Source organism: Typopeltis vanoorti, chromosome 21, assembly GCF_054136105.1.
Source record: "Typopeltis vanoorti isolate ZY-2024b chromosome 21, IOZ_Tvanoo_1.0, whole genome shotgun sequence".
Lineage (NCBI taxonomy): Eukaryota > Metazoa > Arthropoda > Arachnida > Uropygi > Thelyphonidae > Typopeltis > Typopeltis vanoorti.
In genome coordinates, this window is record NC_143569.1 from 63,112,894 (window position 1) to 63,131,611 (window position 18,718).

General features: G+C 36.4%; 1 protein-coding gene across 1 annotated transcript in view; it reads left to right on the forward strand.

The window, feature by feature from the left end:
• Nucleotides 1-18,718, forward strand: part of Cul3 (cullin 3) — a 480,205-nt gene that overhangs the window by 86,188 nt on the left and 375,299 nt on the right. Inside the window, exons 3-4 of the mRNA XM_090411507.1 lie at nt 107-220; nt 16,743-16,903. Coding sequence (XP_090267633.1) covers nt 107-220; nt 16,743-16,903 — 275 coding nt within the window. The remainder of the gene's footprint in view (nt 1-106; nt 221-16,742; nt 16,904-18,718) is intronic.

Genomic DNA, 18,718 nt, shown 5'->3' on the forward strand with positions numbered 1-18,718 from the left:
AATTACCACATCTTAACAACAAATAGTCGAGGTTATAAGATCTCTATTGGTACTGATCTTGATAAGTATATTAATAAATATAACTTACATTTATTTATTTCTAAAGGTTCGAACAGATGTGCTTGCATCATTACGAAATAATTTTCTTCAAACTTTGAATCAGGCGTGGAATGATCATCAAACTAGTATGGTGATGATTAGAGATATCCTAATGTATATGGTGAGTTATTTCAGCATTGCATATATATGACATTTATCTGAAATTTTAAACCCTGTTTCACTTAAAAATAGTTAATTTACCTTTTGCATAAAATTTGGAAATTTGATTTGAAGTGTAATTTCTGAGATGCTAGAGAAATATTATAGATTGTTAATTTATTTTTATTTTTAATTATTATTTTTTTTTAATTTCCACATTTCACTGTATTATGGAATTCATCATCAAATTCCTGCCATGTACCCTCAAGGGGTGTACAGGATATGATAGTACTACATGAAAAATTTACATCATTACTAACTTCCTATCTACAATTTTCTTCCAAATCAGTCTGTTACTTGTCAAGACTCCAACATTACCAGATCTTATATTTCTATCGTCTAAGGCACTTTTTCAGAATGTCATTGTTTGTCTCTTTTTTTTGACAGCTGCTTATATCAATATATTCAGTGTTATAAAACATGTTTAGCATAGATGTTAGACATGTTTCATAACATTGTATAAGCTAATAGATCTCTCCATTTATATCTATGCATATAACAGTTGATATAGACTGAATTAATTTTGGTGAAATTTGGTATTTGGGATATTGACTAAAATAAATTGAGTTTGGGGGTTAAGATCCATTTTTTAATCTCACTGTGGACATGGATCTGTGAATGTTGTTAGGTGGTGGTGGTGGAAGAATTTCATTGCCTGGCATGAGACCACCACTTTGTTTACTGAGACCCTGAAGCAGGTTGAGAAAGTTTTATGTTTGGTCTGTGGAACTGTGTTTCTAGATTATTTAGATCTTAGCCTAATGACATTACCAGTATCATGTTCTATGGGTTTATGATCTTTTGTGGGTGGGATTCCACAAAAGCCTTATAATTGTATCAGAAAGGCTCTTCCCTGGATGTCTCAGTTTTTTTAATGTTTATACTATTGTATTATTTAGAGAGGATGCTAAAATTCATTTCTGTTGAGCTGTTCTAGGTGTTTTTGCCTCTAATAATCTATAATTAATTCCTTTTGTTTTTTTATTAAACAAAATTTTGGTGATCATAAATTCTTATCCTTTATTTGTCAAGGCACTATAATTCATAAATCTAAATAAACAATAACTTGCCAAAAACAGCTTACCTGTTTTATTCTACAATAAACTTATTTGTATGTGAATTTCTTGCTTACAGACACTCACATATATGTTAAGTGTTTGACACTCAATCAGAGAATTAGAAACAAATTTGAGAAATGGTTAAGGAAACTCAGACAGGATAAGAAAAATGAGAATACAAAGAGGTGAGAAATTGCCAAAGTAGGTAAGTTCACAATGAACAATAACAAAGAAGTAATATAGTACGGTGATATAATAATAAAATTTGGGTTTGCCTATTGAATTATACTTTGTGGTTCGCATAGGCAAAAATGAATGATGTGCAAATGTAGAGAGAAACAGAAAAGAAATGTAAGGGATATGATAGTACTTGTTGAAACTAATGTTTAAGTAGTGATAAATATAGTATGAGAAGATATGAAATGGTTATTGAAAGAAGCAAAAAAAAGAAAAGAAAAGTGAGTGAGTGAGTGAAAATTGTTAGCTTATTACCAAGATATGAGAGCACGGAGTTGAGGAGAGCTGTAATAGCATATGATTCCATGTGCAAGCTGTGTAGAAGAAATGAAAGTGTGGAGTGAGTTTGATGGTAGAAAAGACTTCAAGAGGGATAACCTCTTGTGTACTTGAATGAATTTAGCATCAGAAGCCTGGGAAATTGATTGGGGTTGAGACCTAATCCAGAGCGTCAGGGATACTAGATAGAGATCATCATGGGAGGAATGGCAAGAATGTGCAAGTTAGTTCAGCTGTGGCATGCAAATATGACTATTTATTTATCGTATGGGTAAAGAGCAGGCACATGTTATAACTACTTCTTCTTATTTATACTTTTATTCTTAATTCTTCTTATATTATCGTATATCTTTCCCTTTTAACTTTATTCTATACTTATTTCGTTGTTCTCTTAAATCTTTCCCCTTTCTAAACATGCAAAATCTTTGGCCTCTCTATAGCTTAACCACGTGTAGGTTACTTAATGTTTAGGGCTTCGTCGTTGTATGGGACATGACAATTACCATATCTTCTGAGACAGTCCATCCGATAAGCATTGACAAATTTATATTTTAACTGCACCAGCCAATACCGAGGATAGATGAGACTCTTATCTTATCCAGGATGGCTCTCTCAGAATGATACACAGTAATTAAACTATAATAAAATCTAATCTCTGTTCACTAAATTCTTAAATGCAGTTGTCGTCCGCTTTGTTTAATCATACACGTGGGTTCTTCCCGCTAAGTTCGATAGTAATTTTATGAGTGGCTGTTTGAATTCATATACTAAATCAGATCAGGCAAGGTATTAATAAACATTTATTAATAAAAGAAATTATACAAGTAAGCGTTACTACTAAGTAATCTGAATCATTCTCAAGTAAGATCTTTGGTTCAATACTACTAAACAAAATACATGAACAAACTTGCTTGGACCACCTCTATATGCAACTTAACATTATCTCATTAATACTTATCACACTTTCTACACTCATGTGGTCACTAGTTATATCATTTAACACATTACTACTAATTCATACAGAATAAACATGGCCTATCTAGGCAGACAGTTCCAAACAAAATGGGCCTATATCAAGTTGTAGACAGTTCCTAAAGTTCCATGAAATAAGTCCACTACACAAAATTGTTCCTTAGAAAGCACACAATTCCTCAACTGAAAAATATATCACAAGAGTCTACGTTACCATCACTGGAATGATACTCGATGTTTTCTTCTGCCTTGTCTAGAACATCAAGGCTTCTTCTCAGTCTGCTATCCGTCTGGTCACCTACTACAAACTGTACGGCCGGATTCTCCGTGGGAAGGATGATATGGCTCAGGAGCTTAGCCAGAACGGACGGCATCTACTTGGTTCTTCCGTCGCACGACATAACACAGCTATCCTATTCCAAGGAAATAGCTAGCCCTACTTGGAACGCTACGACAGATGCCTCATACCTCCCATAGCCACCTGGAACTTCTCTGTAGGTGCGGACCGTACCAACATTCGGGCGATCAGGAAACCGGAACCAAAAAAAAGCCTCCAGTGGGGTTTGCTTGACCTTTTTGTTTTCTTTCTCTTCTTGGCTATCGCGATGCTCGCCAACGTGGTCACGTGGGTTTACATCATGGCGTCCAGCTCCCTCTATTACATCGCACGTGCACTTGTTGTGTTTTTCTTGGAAAGCGCTCTGGTTTCTCTTTCTCATAACTTCTCTTCCCCCCCCCTCCCCCCGGTATACGTAACACTGGACGGTCAAAAGGTGACCCTTGGACTCTGGCTTACAGGTTTTGCTACCGTATAACACATGAAATGGGGGTTCTTAAATAAATTTAACACTTTAATTAATTTCTTTATCTGACCCTTATGCATAACAGGTTAGGTCTTACAATTTTCTTTCATTTGTTATACAGTTTCTTACTCCTAATTTAGTGTTATATACATAAAATTACCTTTCCAGTATATAGCCAACACACCACATTCTCTGCCTATATTTAAATAAAGTTGTTCCTGAATAATTTATGTTAAATCTTCTTTCTTAGTTTATTCAGGACACAATACACAGTTAAAATGAAAGCAATTAAAATGAAAACTTAAGGAACAAAATATACAAAATTTAAGAATAAACCTTTACACATAATGAATCATTTAAATCATAAATTATGTCTAAATTCATCGGCCACTCAGTTGCTTTCATCAGTGCTCTCACTAGGTCCATTGGGCTTCCAGGGAAGGCTTGGCTGTATTCATCATGATACACGTCATTGTCTGAACTACTGCTCTGCAGTCGCAAACTGGAGTTAGGATGATGCCCTAAGAGTACTAGTATGCTGTGCCCCTATCTTGTCCAGTTCAGCGAGTGCTGAGTTGTTAGCCAGAAGTGACAAGGGAGATTAAAGCTAGATGGTCAACTAGTTGGATCCTTTGCAACTTTTTTTTTGTCAGACAGGCTCTCTGTATTGTTCCATTCTTATTTCCAAGTATCAGAAATCTTAACTCCCTCATTGATTAGCTGTTCTTGTTTTGAAGAGGGGGGGAGGATGAGATCTGAGTATGCTACATCCTGCTGCTCCCAGATCAGGGTGGATCAGGAGTTGTGGATTGTTAACGATTTTTAAATATTCGCTTTGAAACAATTGCTTCCTGTGTAGATATGGCAGAGCGATAGTGCTCAAAACTGGCAACCAATGTATGTTGGTTTAATTGTTCCTGTCCTGATTCTCATGCTGGTGTTGAGTTGGGTATTGACCTTAGAGGTGTGTGCTGTTTTTTCACACAAGTGCATGATATTTGGTAGGGGCATAGACCAAGCTGAGAGCTGCAGTCCAGAACACCTCTGCTGGGGCTCCCCATGATGTGCCAGCAAGTTCTTGAATGAAGTTGTTGCAGTATGCCAGTTTAGCAGCAAGTGTTGTAAGATGTTGACAGAATGTCAGGGTCCTGACAGTGAGCTAGTTGTATATATTCCGGAAGTGATTCAAAGCATTATGGCTTAGCTGCAGTACTGAGGAAAGAGCTGGCAAGAAGATTTATGCACCTCCTACCAACATGTCATTGTGGTTGTTTATGTACCTCACATAGATAGACCTAATGAAGAGAGTGAGGAGCTCTCTGAAACCCTACAGACTGTTTAAGACTGCCTACCAAGGAGAGATGCACTTTTCATCTTTAGAGGCATTTAGATGACATTTGGGCCTGAGTGGAGCTGTTTTGGTCTGGAAGAGTGCAACACCTGTGGTGAAAGACTGTTTAGAATTTGGCCACGCTAACAGATTAGTTATTACCAATACCTGTTTCCCGATGTACCTTATACTTCTAATATTAATAGGTCAATGCACCAGATTAATTACATCCTGGCACTCCAGTGGTGGACGACAAGCATCTTTGATGTGCATTCTTGTCCTAGAGCAGACTGTGGTGTAGACCATCAGTTAGTAAGAGCCACAGTAAGACTGCAATTCTGAAACCTTTCAAGTGAGGCCTGTCCTGCTAGACTTGATGTCATAGAAATCTCTAATGGGGCAACAGAAGAAACATCAACACAGAATGGATGTGTTTTTTGAAACTAGTAAGGAGAATACATCTGAAATACTGTGGGAAGGAGTCAAGGTTGTAATACAGGATACCACCAAGAAGTAGCTAGGCCCAATTTGGAAGACTAAGAGACCCTTGGTTATCAGATTGATCATGGGATCTGATCAAAAGGAGGCATCTGGAGCACAACAGAGACACACATGGATTAAAGAATATAAGAGATTACATAGTGAAGTCAGAAAACTCGTCAGGCAGGACAAAGAAAATTGTTATGCTAATGCATGAGAAGAGATAAGTTCCAGACGAGAGACAATTATGAAAAGATGTTTCATTTAGTTTGTAACCTTAAGCACAAGTTTAAATCCAAATTGAATGCTATCAAAGTGGTAATGGAGCAGTGCTAAAAGAAGAACTGGAAATCAAAAACAGATGTAAGTACTGTGAGGAACTCTTATGTAGAGGATAAGGAAAATTTGGATGAGCCCTCTGATCAGGAACCCGTTGATGTGGAACCTCTTCTACATAGGTTTGAGGTTGAAAGAGTAGTTAATAAGGTTAACAATGATAAGGCCCCAGGTGTGGATGGAATCCCAGGATTTAAGGCAACATGGAATGGAGGGATAAGTGTTTCATAGATTGATTATAAGGATATGAATGACCTAGAGACGGGAAGAAGTCGATTCTAAGTAGGATTGAAGCCAGTGTTGAGGCTGCCTGAGGAATAAGCAGGTTTCAGGAAAGGCAAAAATACTGAGATAAGATCCTTTGCCTTAGGCAGATTATTGTGAAGTATAAAATGTTTAGACTCTTTATACTTCCAGTAACGAGTTCCATAGACTAGCTTTTGACTGTGTTCAGCACAGTCTAAAGCTAGTCATCAGTGTCATCCTGAAAATGGCGTTTCCTTAACACATTATCAGAATAGCTAACTTGTACAGTGAGCAAGAGGCTACAGTAAGAATACAAGGGGGGGGTCAGGAAAGTTCTGATAAACATCTAGAACAAAAATGATATTAAAGCAACTGATATAACTACAAGAAAGAACGTACGAGGTTATAAGAATATATGAACATAAGTTACCTTCATAACTTTGCTACTGGTATGTTCTATCTTGTGATAGAGCATAATGATGTTCTAGGTGTTTATCTGAACTTTCCAGATCCCCCCCCCCCCCTTGTAGGTGTTGGATTAACTGATTGGCTTTAGTTTAGAAAGGGAGTTAGACAAGGATACCTGCTTTCTCTGTTTAGTATCTGTGCTGAGGACATCATGCATGCGGCATTGGATGAACTTAAGACGGGAATTAGGATAGGTGATCAGTAATCTGAGATATGCTGATGATGCAGTACTCCTTTGTAATGACAAGGAAGATTAGTTGCATAGTTAGTAAGATCAGCAAGATGGATTATAGTTTTCAAAGGAAATATTGCCGGCAAAGGTTGGTCGATTGGTAGAGCCTCTGCTACTAATGACTCAGTTAAGTAAGTTTGAGTGTGGTTAGTAGTTGGAAGGGGACCAATCGTTCGATGCTATTGGTACACTCTCCCTCGATGAGTCTTTGGATTCCCTGGAGGTGTCTAATAATAATAATATATAGACAGGGAAGCTCCTGAGAAAAAGTATACCTTAATGGAGATAGAATTGAGGAAATTAGCAAATTTGGGTATTTGGGATCTGTCATTAATGTGAAGAATTGCTATTCAGAAGATGTCAAAAAAGATTAAAAATGGCTCAAACAACAGTCAAAACAACAATGGAAAACTTGAAAGTATGAATCTGCCTCCTCAGGAACAAAGTTGATGATCCTGAATACAGCTGTTTTTTCAACAGCGACTTATGGATGTGAAAAACTTAGAACCTAAAGAGGTCTGATAGGAAAGGATAGCTGCTTTTTAGATGTGGTGTTGAGAATCCCATATACTTAACAGATGGGTGCTAGAAAGGATTGGTAGAACATTCATTCGTTAAGGGTATTGACAGAAGAAAGCTGAAATACTCTGGATGCATTAAAAGAATGGAAGGAGAACTTCTCAAAATAATAGAAGGTAGAGTTTCTGGAAAAAGAGGAAATGGTAGATCCTCATTGAAATGGATGTCTAGAGTGATTTGGTTTTCAGAGTTGAAGTTTCCAGAAAAGCATACAATGGGATCTTGTGGCAAGGATTTGTTTGGCACATCGCTGAGGAACAGTGTGATCTTACATCATCTGATGATGTTCAGTAAATCAGGGGATAGAAGCACTGCTATCAGGCAATAATTTTCTGGTTTGTTATCACTCCTAAGTGTCAATAAGCTATTATCTTAATCTTAGACTGTTTTTAAGGCATTTGGTAGTTTACCACTAGCAAAAATGTTTGAATAGAAATGATGGAGCTATTCTCTGGCCACTTGCCCCATACTTGGAAAACTCCAGAAACATGCCATCTGAACCGGCAGCTTTTCCACTCCTAGTAGCTTGGGTTGCTTTATCAGTTTTGCAGAGGAGTGAAATGGTGAGAAAATTCTGACTTGATAATAACTTCACCTGATCCATTTTCATTTTAACAGTTCTTGTATGCTTCTTAACTGCAGATGTTCTGGGGAGATTAAATGTATGGTGTACTATTTGATTGAGGTGTATTTGGCTTTTCTTCGTGTTCTGAGTTGAAGTACCTCCTAGTTTTCATGTTATTATTTTTATTATTATATAGGTATCTCTATGGAGTCATAAGACACATTGTGGGAGATATATTATTCACACACTAGCCATCATTCATGCAATACCTATCATACCTCTACTTAAACCCATTCACCACCTTCCAAGCAAAAAAAAAAAAAAAAAGTTCTAACACCCTGGTTAGGTGTTATTACACTATCCTACAATTTCCAGTGGTGACCCCTCATTCTCCCCTCCTGCACTGTACCAGAAAAAAAGTCATCAGTGTCAATCCTATAAAACCCTTTCATAACTTATATGTTTCTATCATATCTCCTTGCTTACACCTATCAGTACGTTTTTAGAGCCCATAGACCTTCAGTCTATTCTTATAGGAAGCATTTTACAGACCTGCTGCAATCATTGTCACTCACCTCTGGATCCCCTTCATCACCAAGGAATCTGGAAGTCCAGATGCGACCTTATTAAAGCCTTATATGTAGGGGAACAATAACTTCTCTATCACTGCTTGTTAATATGTTCTTCACTTAACATAATTTGATGCGCTGTTTTGGTTGCCTTCGCAATATGCCCTCTAAACTTCAACTCCTTGCCCATAATCACACTCGAGTCCCTGGCTTATCAGTTTCCTGCAGTTCTCTTCCATCAATATAGTACACAATATATGATCTCTTTCCAAAGTGCATCACCTGACACTTGGCCACATTAAACTGGCAGCCTTTGCCCATACTGCTAGTCATTTTAAGTTCTTCCTGCAGATCTCTTCATCACCTTCATTTACCTTCGCTCTTCCCATTTTAGCATCATCATCAGCAAAATGACTAATTATTTCCTATATCATTGATGTACAAATTAAACAACAGAGGACCAAGTACGATGTGTCCTGTGGTACACCACCAGTCACTTGCACTTCTGAACTCTCTCCTCCATAAACCACTCTTTATCTGTCCATCAGCCATCCTCTAATTCAAATCACCAGATTCATATCCATCACCATTTGCTCCAATTTATGGAATAGAGTTCTATGCAGAATCTTGTTAAATGCTTTTGCAAAGTGAAATTTTACAACTAAAGATATTTAAATTATATGTAAGCGATTCTGGTATGATAGATTAGTATACATAAACTGCAATATCCTCTTCATCCGACAACCTCCCTTACATGTTGTATTACTTAGCTCACTAAAGCTAACGCGGGGTGCTATGTTTTGCATCATGTGATCATCTCACTTACAAACTTCTAGGTTGCCTCTACCCACATTCAAGTTTAACTGACTTTATACTTTTTAACATTTACTGAACAGTACTTTCTCAAGACTCTTGACACCAAATTCATTTAGATGCAAGCCATCCACCTTATGTAAATCCTTACTTCCATCAAACTCCACAAGCTCCACACCATCCCTCCTGCACAATATGTACACCCATTTGCAATCAATCATAGCTATCTGCCTCAACTCACCTCTGTCATACTGTGACAACAGACTCGCAGCTTTTACTTTCTCGTGCTTCTTTTTCACATGCACTTGCAACTCTTTCATGTCTTCTTCTCTCATACCATGCTTGTCATTCACCTTAACTCTTTGCATTCTTACAGCATAACTGTCATCCTTTATCTTAGCTCCAGGAAAACACGATTTTGTCACACTCTCCTCGAGGACTTCTCATATCAGTGAATTACCATACAAAATCCTATCCCTATTTTCAAGCTTTCACTATTTCATGCTCTACTTTCTCTCCCATTTCTTTTGCATTTGTCATACCATTCGCCAGGTGTTTCTCCAACTACTCAATCTCACGTTTTGTTCGATGAAGACCTCCACGTAAGTGCACCATCTTTTCCATTACCTTCTGGTCATTCTCTTCATTTTCCACTGTGTCATTCATACATTACTCATACCCCTTGCAACACTAACTATGCCAACTACATTATCATGTGGTGCCACTTCTTGCATTCGCTCACAAAACACTTTCGACAATGTTGAAAGTCCAGGCTTTATGGCTAGAATGTTTGAAGTACATATTCTGTATGACTGACTACTATCTTTCTTTTCTTGCCATGTTCAAGCCTTCAAGGAGATCCTTAGTAATGTATTGTGAGTAATTGGTTTGAAATTCTTTGTGCAGTCTTTGTGTATCAGTATTGCAACAGGAAATATATTCCTTATGGTATCCTCTTGAGATGCAGTGTTGGGCTGCAGAGAGGATTGCGCCTGCAAATTTCATAGTTGTTTGGCTTAGGCTTAAGAAACCACACAAAGTCATGGAATTTCCTCTTAAAGATACTTTAGTTTGCCTTGCAGAAGGTCCATCTTGTGAAGGGTATCAATTGGGTCAGTTGGACTGTCAGGCCTACCTAAAGGATGATTGGACCATGTTGAATTTTGACGAAGTTGGGGAGTACTTGTCAGGTTACAGGCATTGGCATTAGTCCCTGTCAGTAGTAACAAAATCAGGGTTAATGTCAGTATTCCACTGTTCAGAGTAGGTGCCCAGTTGTTTGGCATCAAATACAAGTTGTTTATTAATATCTGTCCAATCAGTTTTCATCATTCTTATATTTCCACTGTGTATATTGATGACTATTAAAATCATCCACATATATTGTGAGTGCAGGGATAAAAATGACAGCAGCCAAGATGTACTAGGTGGTTTATAGACATGTACTATTTTAAGATCACAGGGTAGAAAGATAGTTATTATTGATATATCATAGGTTGATTCATTCCTCAGAGGGGAGTGGTATCCCAGTGATAGTGCTTCTTGCATATGTGGTACTGTCATTGTGTATCAGGGATAATATATCTTTTGTGAGCATTCAACAGATCTTCAGTATACCTTTCTTGTACAAGGGCTGTCAGTGCTCTGTTTCAGAAGCATTTTCTCAAAACCTGGCATTTACTATAGCTTAAACTTTCCATGCTCAGCTGTATTACTCAGACTGTTGGACATATATAAACTTGAACTGTTGTTGATGTCTCCTGGCAGTGATTGTGGAGTTGATAGCTAAAGCTGCCAGTTTGATGCTGTTGACACGTTTTACTCTCAATTTCTAGGTGTCCAGAGAGTGGCAATTTGGCATCCAATATTGCCGTTACTCACATAACCTCACCTAGGGATGTGTGATAATATGAATGTCATCGAGCATAGGTATGGATCTGGTTGTAGGGGGAGAGATGTACACTTTGGTTTCAGACTTTTTGAGTATGTATGTCTGTAGATGGAAAGAAGAAGAAGAAAGTTTCCTGATTTGACCAAGCAGACTGTGGGTGTAAGTATATGAAAAAGCCAGGAGGTAACTTATACGTATACAAAAATACCAGGGAACGTTGGGAACAACAGAATGAAGTTTGTTGCCTTGGTGATAAAGTTTTGGCCAAAACTTATCAGGTGATTTGTGTTCATCTAAGATAGAAACTCATGAATGCGATAATAGTAACGGCCTGTGTAGAACTGAGTTAGTGGCTGTTTAGTGTGAAGTGGTATAATAATTAATGACTAAGGAAAAACTAACTGCCATTTCTTTTTAAGAGATCAAGTAAAATTATTATCTGACCTTCAAGGAGTGTCAACGACCTATTGAGGGAGGTCACAGATCATCCACGACAGCTGTCATACTTTCTGTTCAACTCATTCACTTTGGATGCATTCACACAGTAGTCATAGTCAAATGCCTTGGATAACAAATATAACAAAAGAAAACATTTTTTAATTTAACATACATCAGGATGGCTGAGTGGGCTTAGGCACCAGACTCAAGACTGAAATCTTTCACAAGATGCGAATGTGAATTGGCCATGCCAGTAGGTCGCATCTTGCAGCACTTCCATATTTAGAGAGCTGAAAAAGCTAAGTTGTTTATTTTAGAAAAATTAGTGATATTAGTTAGAACTCCATTAGAACTGTATTGTATTATGGTGTTAATTAGACTTGAGTCAAATTTTTTTATTTAAATATAAGTTATTTTGTATGGTAAGTTATATTGCATGGCATATGGCACCTGTGCAAAGCAGAACAATGGTTTCCAGAGCATCATATTTCAAGGAATTGACCAGCGGGACTTCATTCAGTGCATTGTAATAAGTACACTTATTACCAAAGGTGAATGGGCTTTGGTTCAAAAGTGAGAGTGGTGGGAGAGTGTACTGAAAATGTTACAAAAGCAAGTGTCAGGTGGAGAGATTGAAATGGTAGAACAGGAAATGCATGTGAAAATGTGTGCAATGGTGTAGAGCAGTGGTTGCCAAAGTGGTCGATATCGACCCCCAGGGGTCGATATAACATTGTTAGGGGTCGATAGAAAAATATAAGCCATCATTGTATGGGTAATATTTAATTTGGTTAACTTGGATTACCTCCATCCTGAATGACAACACAATTAAGAGTGAATCGTAGGAACAGTGGCATGAATAGGACCTGTAAGATGGAGCAAGGTCATGAAAATAGTTATGGAGCCCAATCAAGTAGGCCAAAATGACGTATTTGCCAATAAACAGATGTCTGTGGTTCCGGAGCGGCGGGAGCGAGATGGCAACACGTGCACGGTTGCTTATTTACTTATACTTACACATATTCGATCCCAGTTTCATTTTTGCCATCGACATACAAGTGAGCGTTAATGTTCTAAAATTCATCAACATACATATTATAATTCAATCGTTATTCATTCACGAACTAAACTTCTCTATGTTGTAGAATTGAGAAGGGCTGGTAGTAATACCGGTGATATTAATACCAGTGATATTACTAGTGATAGTAGTAGTAATATAATAATATGTACTATATTATTATAGTATACTATATATACTATACTATACTATAATACATACAATAAGCACTGTATGTATATAACTATAAAATAAATAATCTAAAAACTCACATAAGCATCTTCTTCGCTTGTCCTATTATAATTATGTAATAGTAAAATAGAGAGGGTCAACAAAACATCAAGAAACTCTTGAAGGGGTCGACGGTCAAAGAAGTTTGGCGACCCCTGGTGTAGAGGGAAGATAGGATTAAAAGAGTAAGAGTTACATTAAAAAAAATAATAGTATCATAAATGTGAAGAATGAAGAGGTGGCCGTAATGAGGGAGATAGCATAGTTTCAATAAGTGCTATACAGGACAACGTATGAGCTAGAGCAAATGCAGAAATCTGGTAAGTGGTTCAGCTGAGAACTGAAAGACAGAGGTGTCAGAAAAGAGAAAGGAATGCCTGACTCTACTGGAAATAAACAACAATAGAATAGTAATTACAAAAGCTGATAGGGGAAATGCTACTGTAGTTTTAAAGCAAAAATATTATGCATGTAAGCTTGCCTCCCTGCTTAGAGATTGCTCTGCCTGCCTTCCTTTATACCAGGGGTGGGGAACCCCTCGCTCATGGGCGAAATTTTGCCCATGAGTCTATTTCGATTCGCCCCTTTGCTGGTGTACTTGTATGTACATGTAAATAAAATTTTATAATAATTTAAGATTATAAATAAATTATTTAAATTTAAATAATTAAATATAGAAAATCAAAAATAATTATATTACATAAAATACGATCGTCATACGTCTGCCAACCATCAAATCGAGACCAGCCATTAAAATAAAAAGAAATCAGGAGCATTTCTTGCAGGCAAAGTCACACACGGAAGTTTTTAAATTAGCAATTTTCACCTTTGATACTAAAAAGGTTCCCCACCCCTGCTTTATACCATGATCTCACTAATACACAGATCAGAACACTTCACAGGCTCCTTAAAATGGTCACCCATAAACTAAAACTGTACAACTCTAGATCCCCCCAGATATATGGGTTACCAAAAATCCATAAACAAAATGTATCATTATGTCCCATTGTGGATAGCATTGATTCGCCCACATGCAAATTATCCAAACATTTGACTAAAGTGCTCTCACAATATAATAGCAACACTTCTTCACTCACACACATACTCAGTCCACTTTGTGGGCTGTCAGAAAAGAGAAAGGAATGCTTAACTCTACTGGAAATAAACAACAATAGAATAGAAATTACAAAAGCTGATAAGAGAAATGCTACTATAGTTTTAAAGCGAAAAGATTACACATGTAAGCTTGCTTCCCTGCTTAGAGATTGCTCTGTCTGCCAGCCTTTATACCATGATCCCACTAATACACAGATCAGATCAGCCACTATAGAAAACTTCACACTTCAACACACTGACATAATGGTCAGTTTTGATGCTCTTCTCTATTTACTAATGTCCTACTTAAAGATACCTTTGACCTTATCCAAGCCACCTCCTGATATCTCAGTCCTGTTTCAGTTCACCATGAACTCTTGCTATTTCATTTGGCAAGAGAAATCTACAAACAGATAAAGGGGACAGCCATGGTTGAGCCCACTTTGTCCATTCCTGGCCAACTACTTCATGGAGACCTTCGAAGAGAAAGCCACACAAACTCGCTGTTTAGTTATGCTATATAGATGTTCTCCATTTGGCCACATGGCCTGGATACACTTGACATTTTCTTAACACATCTAAATAATCAACACTCCAGGATCGAACCCTATCTTAGAAAAAGAAAAAAACAAGAGTCTACCCTTTCTGGACACTGATTACGCTCCAGCCATGGATCTCTGGTCTTTTCCATTTACAGAAAACTCATATTTTGGTAGATACATTTACCAGCAGTTCTCCCCCCACACACACACACCAACAGTATGGGATTATAAAACTTGTGTATAACAGGACAAAATTCAGTTTTAATCGCAGTGCCCTAACTACTGAACTTGACCACATTGTCAAGTTCAGAGTGTATTCATTAGTAACTGCAACTCCCCCCTCTCCCCTCCCCTCCAGAAGAGACTACACAAAATCTAACACCATTCCATATATCTGGGGCACATCCAAAAAAAAAAAAACTTTACAATCATTTACAGACCACAAAAAATTGGTACCCTCATCAAAGACCAGCTAAATTGCTATTTCATTACCTACACCTGTCAGGTGTTTACCAGGTTCCTTGTAGCTGCAAACTGTCCTACTATGGCCAGACACGCAGAACAGCCAATATCAAGATTTCTGTACATGTGGACTGCATCAATTTCCACCACTACAGCCACTCATGACTTGCTGGCTATGCTCTGGATGCTTGTTACAGGATATTCTGGAAGAAGACCACTCTCTTCCATTGCAGCAAATATAAATATGAGACTACTCCTTAAATCTACTTCTGTCTTAAACTACCCGAACCTCAACAAATCTGGTTACATGAAACTGTCTCAGATTTGGGAAGCATGAATCCTCTGATCTTCAGCCCAATGGCCAAGACTACCCAGGGATGCCATTTAGAACTCTAAGCTGCCCAACCTTGGCTGCTCATGTAACCATTGTCAGTGCCAGTGTGCACATATCATTGTTCTGTGTTCCCTGATTATGGCAATTTAACTTTTTCAAAATATCTGAAGTATTAATTAAAGTTATTGCAATTAACATTCAGTATATGTTGTGATTTCCTCAGAAATGAGTTGTATGGGGGACAGTATGGTTTTGTGAAAGGTAAGTTATGTCTCAGTAACCTACCTTTCACAAAACCATAGTATCACAGTATTATTAAAAGGTGAGCCTGCATGGAATTCTATTCAATAAATTGCAGCATTTGGGGATGGATATAAAGTTAAAGTGGATAAGAGAGTGATTGATGGAGAGATACCAGACAGTAGTTTATTTAGGGGTAGAGTTCAGTATAAGGCCTGTGACTAGTGGCAGGCCACAGGGCTTTGTTTTTGAATCACTACTATTTAATTTGTACATATGAATGATATAGGATATGCGAGATAAACTATTCATTTGTTTGTCAGTGATACAAAATTGTGTAGAGCAATAATCAGTAGATGTTAAAATTTTGCAGGATGATTGAAATAGATTGACAGTATGGACAAATGAGATGGATCTCATTTCAGTGTTGCAAAGTGTTGGGTTATGCATTTTGGGGTGAAAATGCAACATTCCCGACATTTCTCCAATTGTCTAAGTAGTCCGTGCTAAGGCAACTCGTGAATGCCGGTGAGTTTATTCCCTTAAGCTCTGGTCAACTTATTTTTATGAAACTTTCATAGTTTCTACTTTCGGCTTTGAAATAAGGCTGGATCTAATATCCACTTTACTTATATTATTCACTTTACCAACAGAATAAGTATTTTGATTTAGAAGTGGCTGTTTTAGTCTTGTTTAATATTTTAATTATAATATTAAACATTTTTTTATCATTTTATTATAAGTAATAACAACATATGCTGACCACGGGGCTGCTTGATGATCCATGGATCTACTGATTATTAATATTGTAAATGCATTGTATTTATTAATGAGTTTTAAAGTTAAACTGCTTAATCTCCCAGGAATGGGATTATATCATGTCAAGAATTTCAGAATAAAACTTTAATGCAGAGAATCTATATTTAGCAAATACCACAGTAATGGATAATGTATAAAGGACTGTCAAATTAAAAATTTGGCATGTGCTGAATTAAAATATATATATATATGTTTTTCATGCTTTGGAATAATCATAGCGGGTAATCCATCATTAGTAAAGTGCGCCAATGAAAAGAGCACTGACATTATGAAATCTCATTTTTGGAAATGTTTCATTCCTGGTTTGAAATGATTATCTAAATAACTTACACAAACATTTCACAAAAATTAATATTTATTTTATAGGGAGAATGCTTTTTAGTAACTTTATTCTCTCCTTTTTTTAAGGATCGAGTATATGTACAGCAAAATAATGTGGATAATGTATATAATTTGGGACTTATTATATTTCGTGATCAAGTAGTAAGACATGGATGCATTAGGGATCATCTACGTGATACATTATTAGATATGGTAATGAGAGAAAGAAGAGGAGAAGTTGTAGATAGGTGAGTAAACTGAACATTAGTCCATATTATCTTTCTTTCTTATATAGAGAAAAAATAATGTTCTGAGAAAGTTCCATTTTTTAGTATTTCATATGCAGAATTCAGTAGTATTTCCTTTTATTCTAGTCATATGAATGATATAACTAGAATAAACATATTAATGTATTTATTTATATCTAAGACTGATGTTTTATACTTTTTTATATTGAAACTTAAACTAACATTTTAGAGCAACTTCTTTGTTTTGCAGCCATTCCTTACTTAAAATATATCTTCAAGCAAATGAAGATATATTTTTCATGCTTGTTTAAAAAAATAAAAAATACTGAAATATAAAATATCAATTTCCAAACAGAATGTATTGAAATTTATTTTAAGATCTCAGTCCTTATTATCATCCCTAATCAAGTTTTTATTGATGAATGCTGGTGCTGAAGGGATTTAGTTTGAGAAGAAATTATATTCTTGCTTTCACCCTTTGAATAGTAAGGATTAAGATCTTAAAATAAATCTCAGTATATCCTGTTTGGAAATTGATATTTTATATTTTTATGTTATCATCCCTAATCAAGTTTTTATTAATGAACGCTAATAATGCTGAAGGAAATTAGTTCTTGATGAAAAATTATATTCTTGTTTTCATCCTTATTTTATCCATGTATCTTTAGGATTAGACCACCTGTGTGTAGAAACATGAACTTTGAATCAAGCTGCTCATTGTATCCCACAGTACACTGTGTTCTCAGGCATGTGCATTTTTTAAGCTATTTGTGAAATAAGGAATGAATGACACAATACTCAAAAACACAATATTGCGTTTTTGTGCAAATTTATTTTGCAAATTAAAAAAAAAAAAAAATAGCAGAATATTAAACAGTGGCTTTCTTGTTTATGGCACAGACCATGTGACATAACTAATGATGTAATATTAAAAAGAGAAATAAAATTAAAAAAATATTATATACATTTGCTGAGAATCAGAATCTCCCAAAGTTTTGATAAGGATACACTGTCATTTTGATTAACATTAAGTCAGTAGACCAAGACTTCAGGGCTTTCATTGAATAAATGTTATATCTAAAATGATGTATAGATTAGGCATGCCTTTGACTAAAGGATCCTGTGCTGAGCAGAATCAGACATGAAATTTCTGGTAGAAGATGTAGTACTGGTGTCTTTGAAGTCTCTTCTCAGTAGAATGATTCATTTTTGGTAAATGTCTGGAAGAGAACTACAAAAGTTTATCTTTGGATGCCAAGAAGGCATAGAGTTTGTTGATGGGAATAAGATTATTCTTTCTCAGGATATTCATGATTCAGAGATATCAGAAATGTAGAGAAGAATTGCTACACTGTATTCGTCATTGTAATTACATGACTTGGATGGTGTCTATGACACATTTAATTTTCTGAGAGCCGGGATTGAACTCATTTAATGGCATGATTATTTCAATGGTGCTCAGTTCCTGCAGCATATAAAGGAAAGGAAATAAATGAAGTAGCTGTTTTCAGTTCATTTTACATGGCTTACTTTATTTATTTCCTTTCGATGATGTGCAATTATATTACATCTGCAGAAGGTAAGTTTGCATTATACTGAATTGGATAGCATTTCTGAAGGAGAAAGGGAAAGAACATCTACAAAAGGAATTTTCCATCTTTTTCCCATGAGAGACTTGATATGGGGGTATAGACTATTGATTTGTCCTAAGAAGAGAAAAAGAAAATTTTCTAGATGTTGGCTAGATTGCAAAATTGTTGTCAGCATAGTCCAGAATAAGTGGATTGAAGAAAACAGTTTTCTAGATATTTTGAG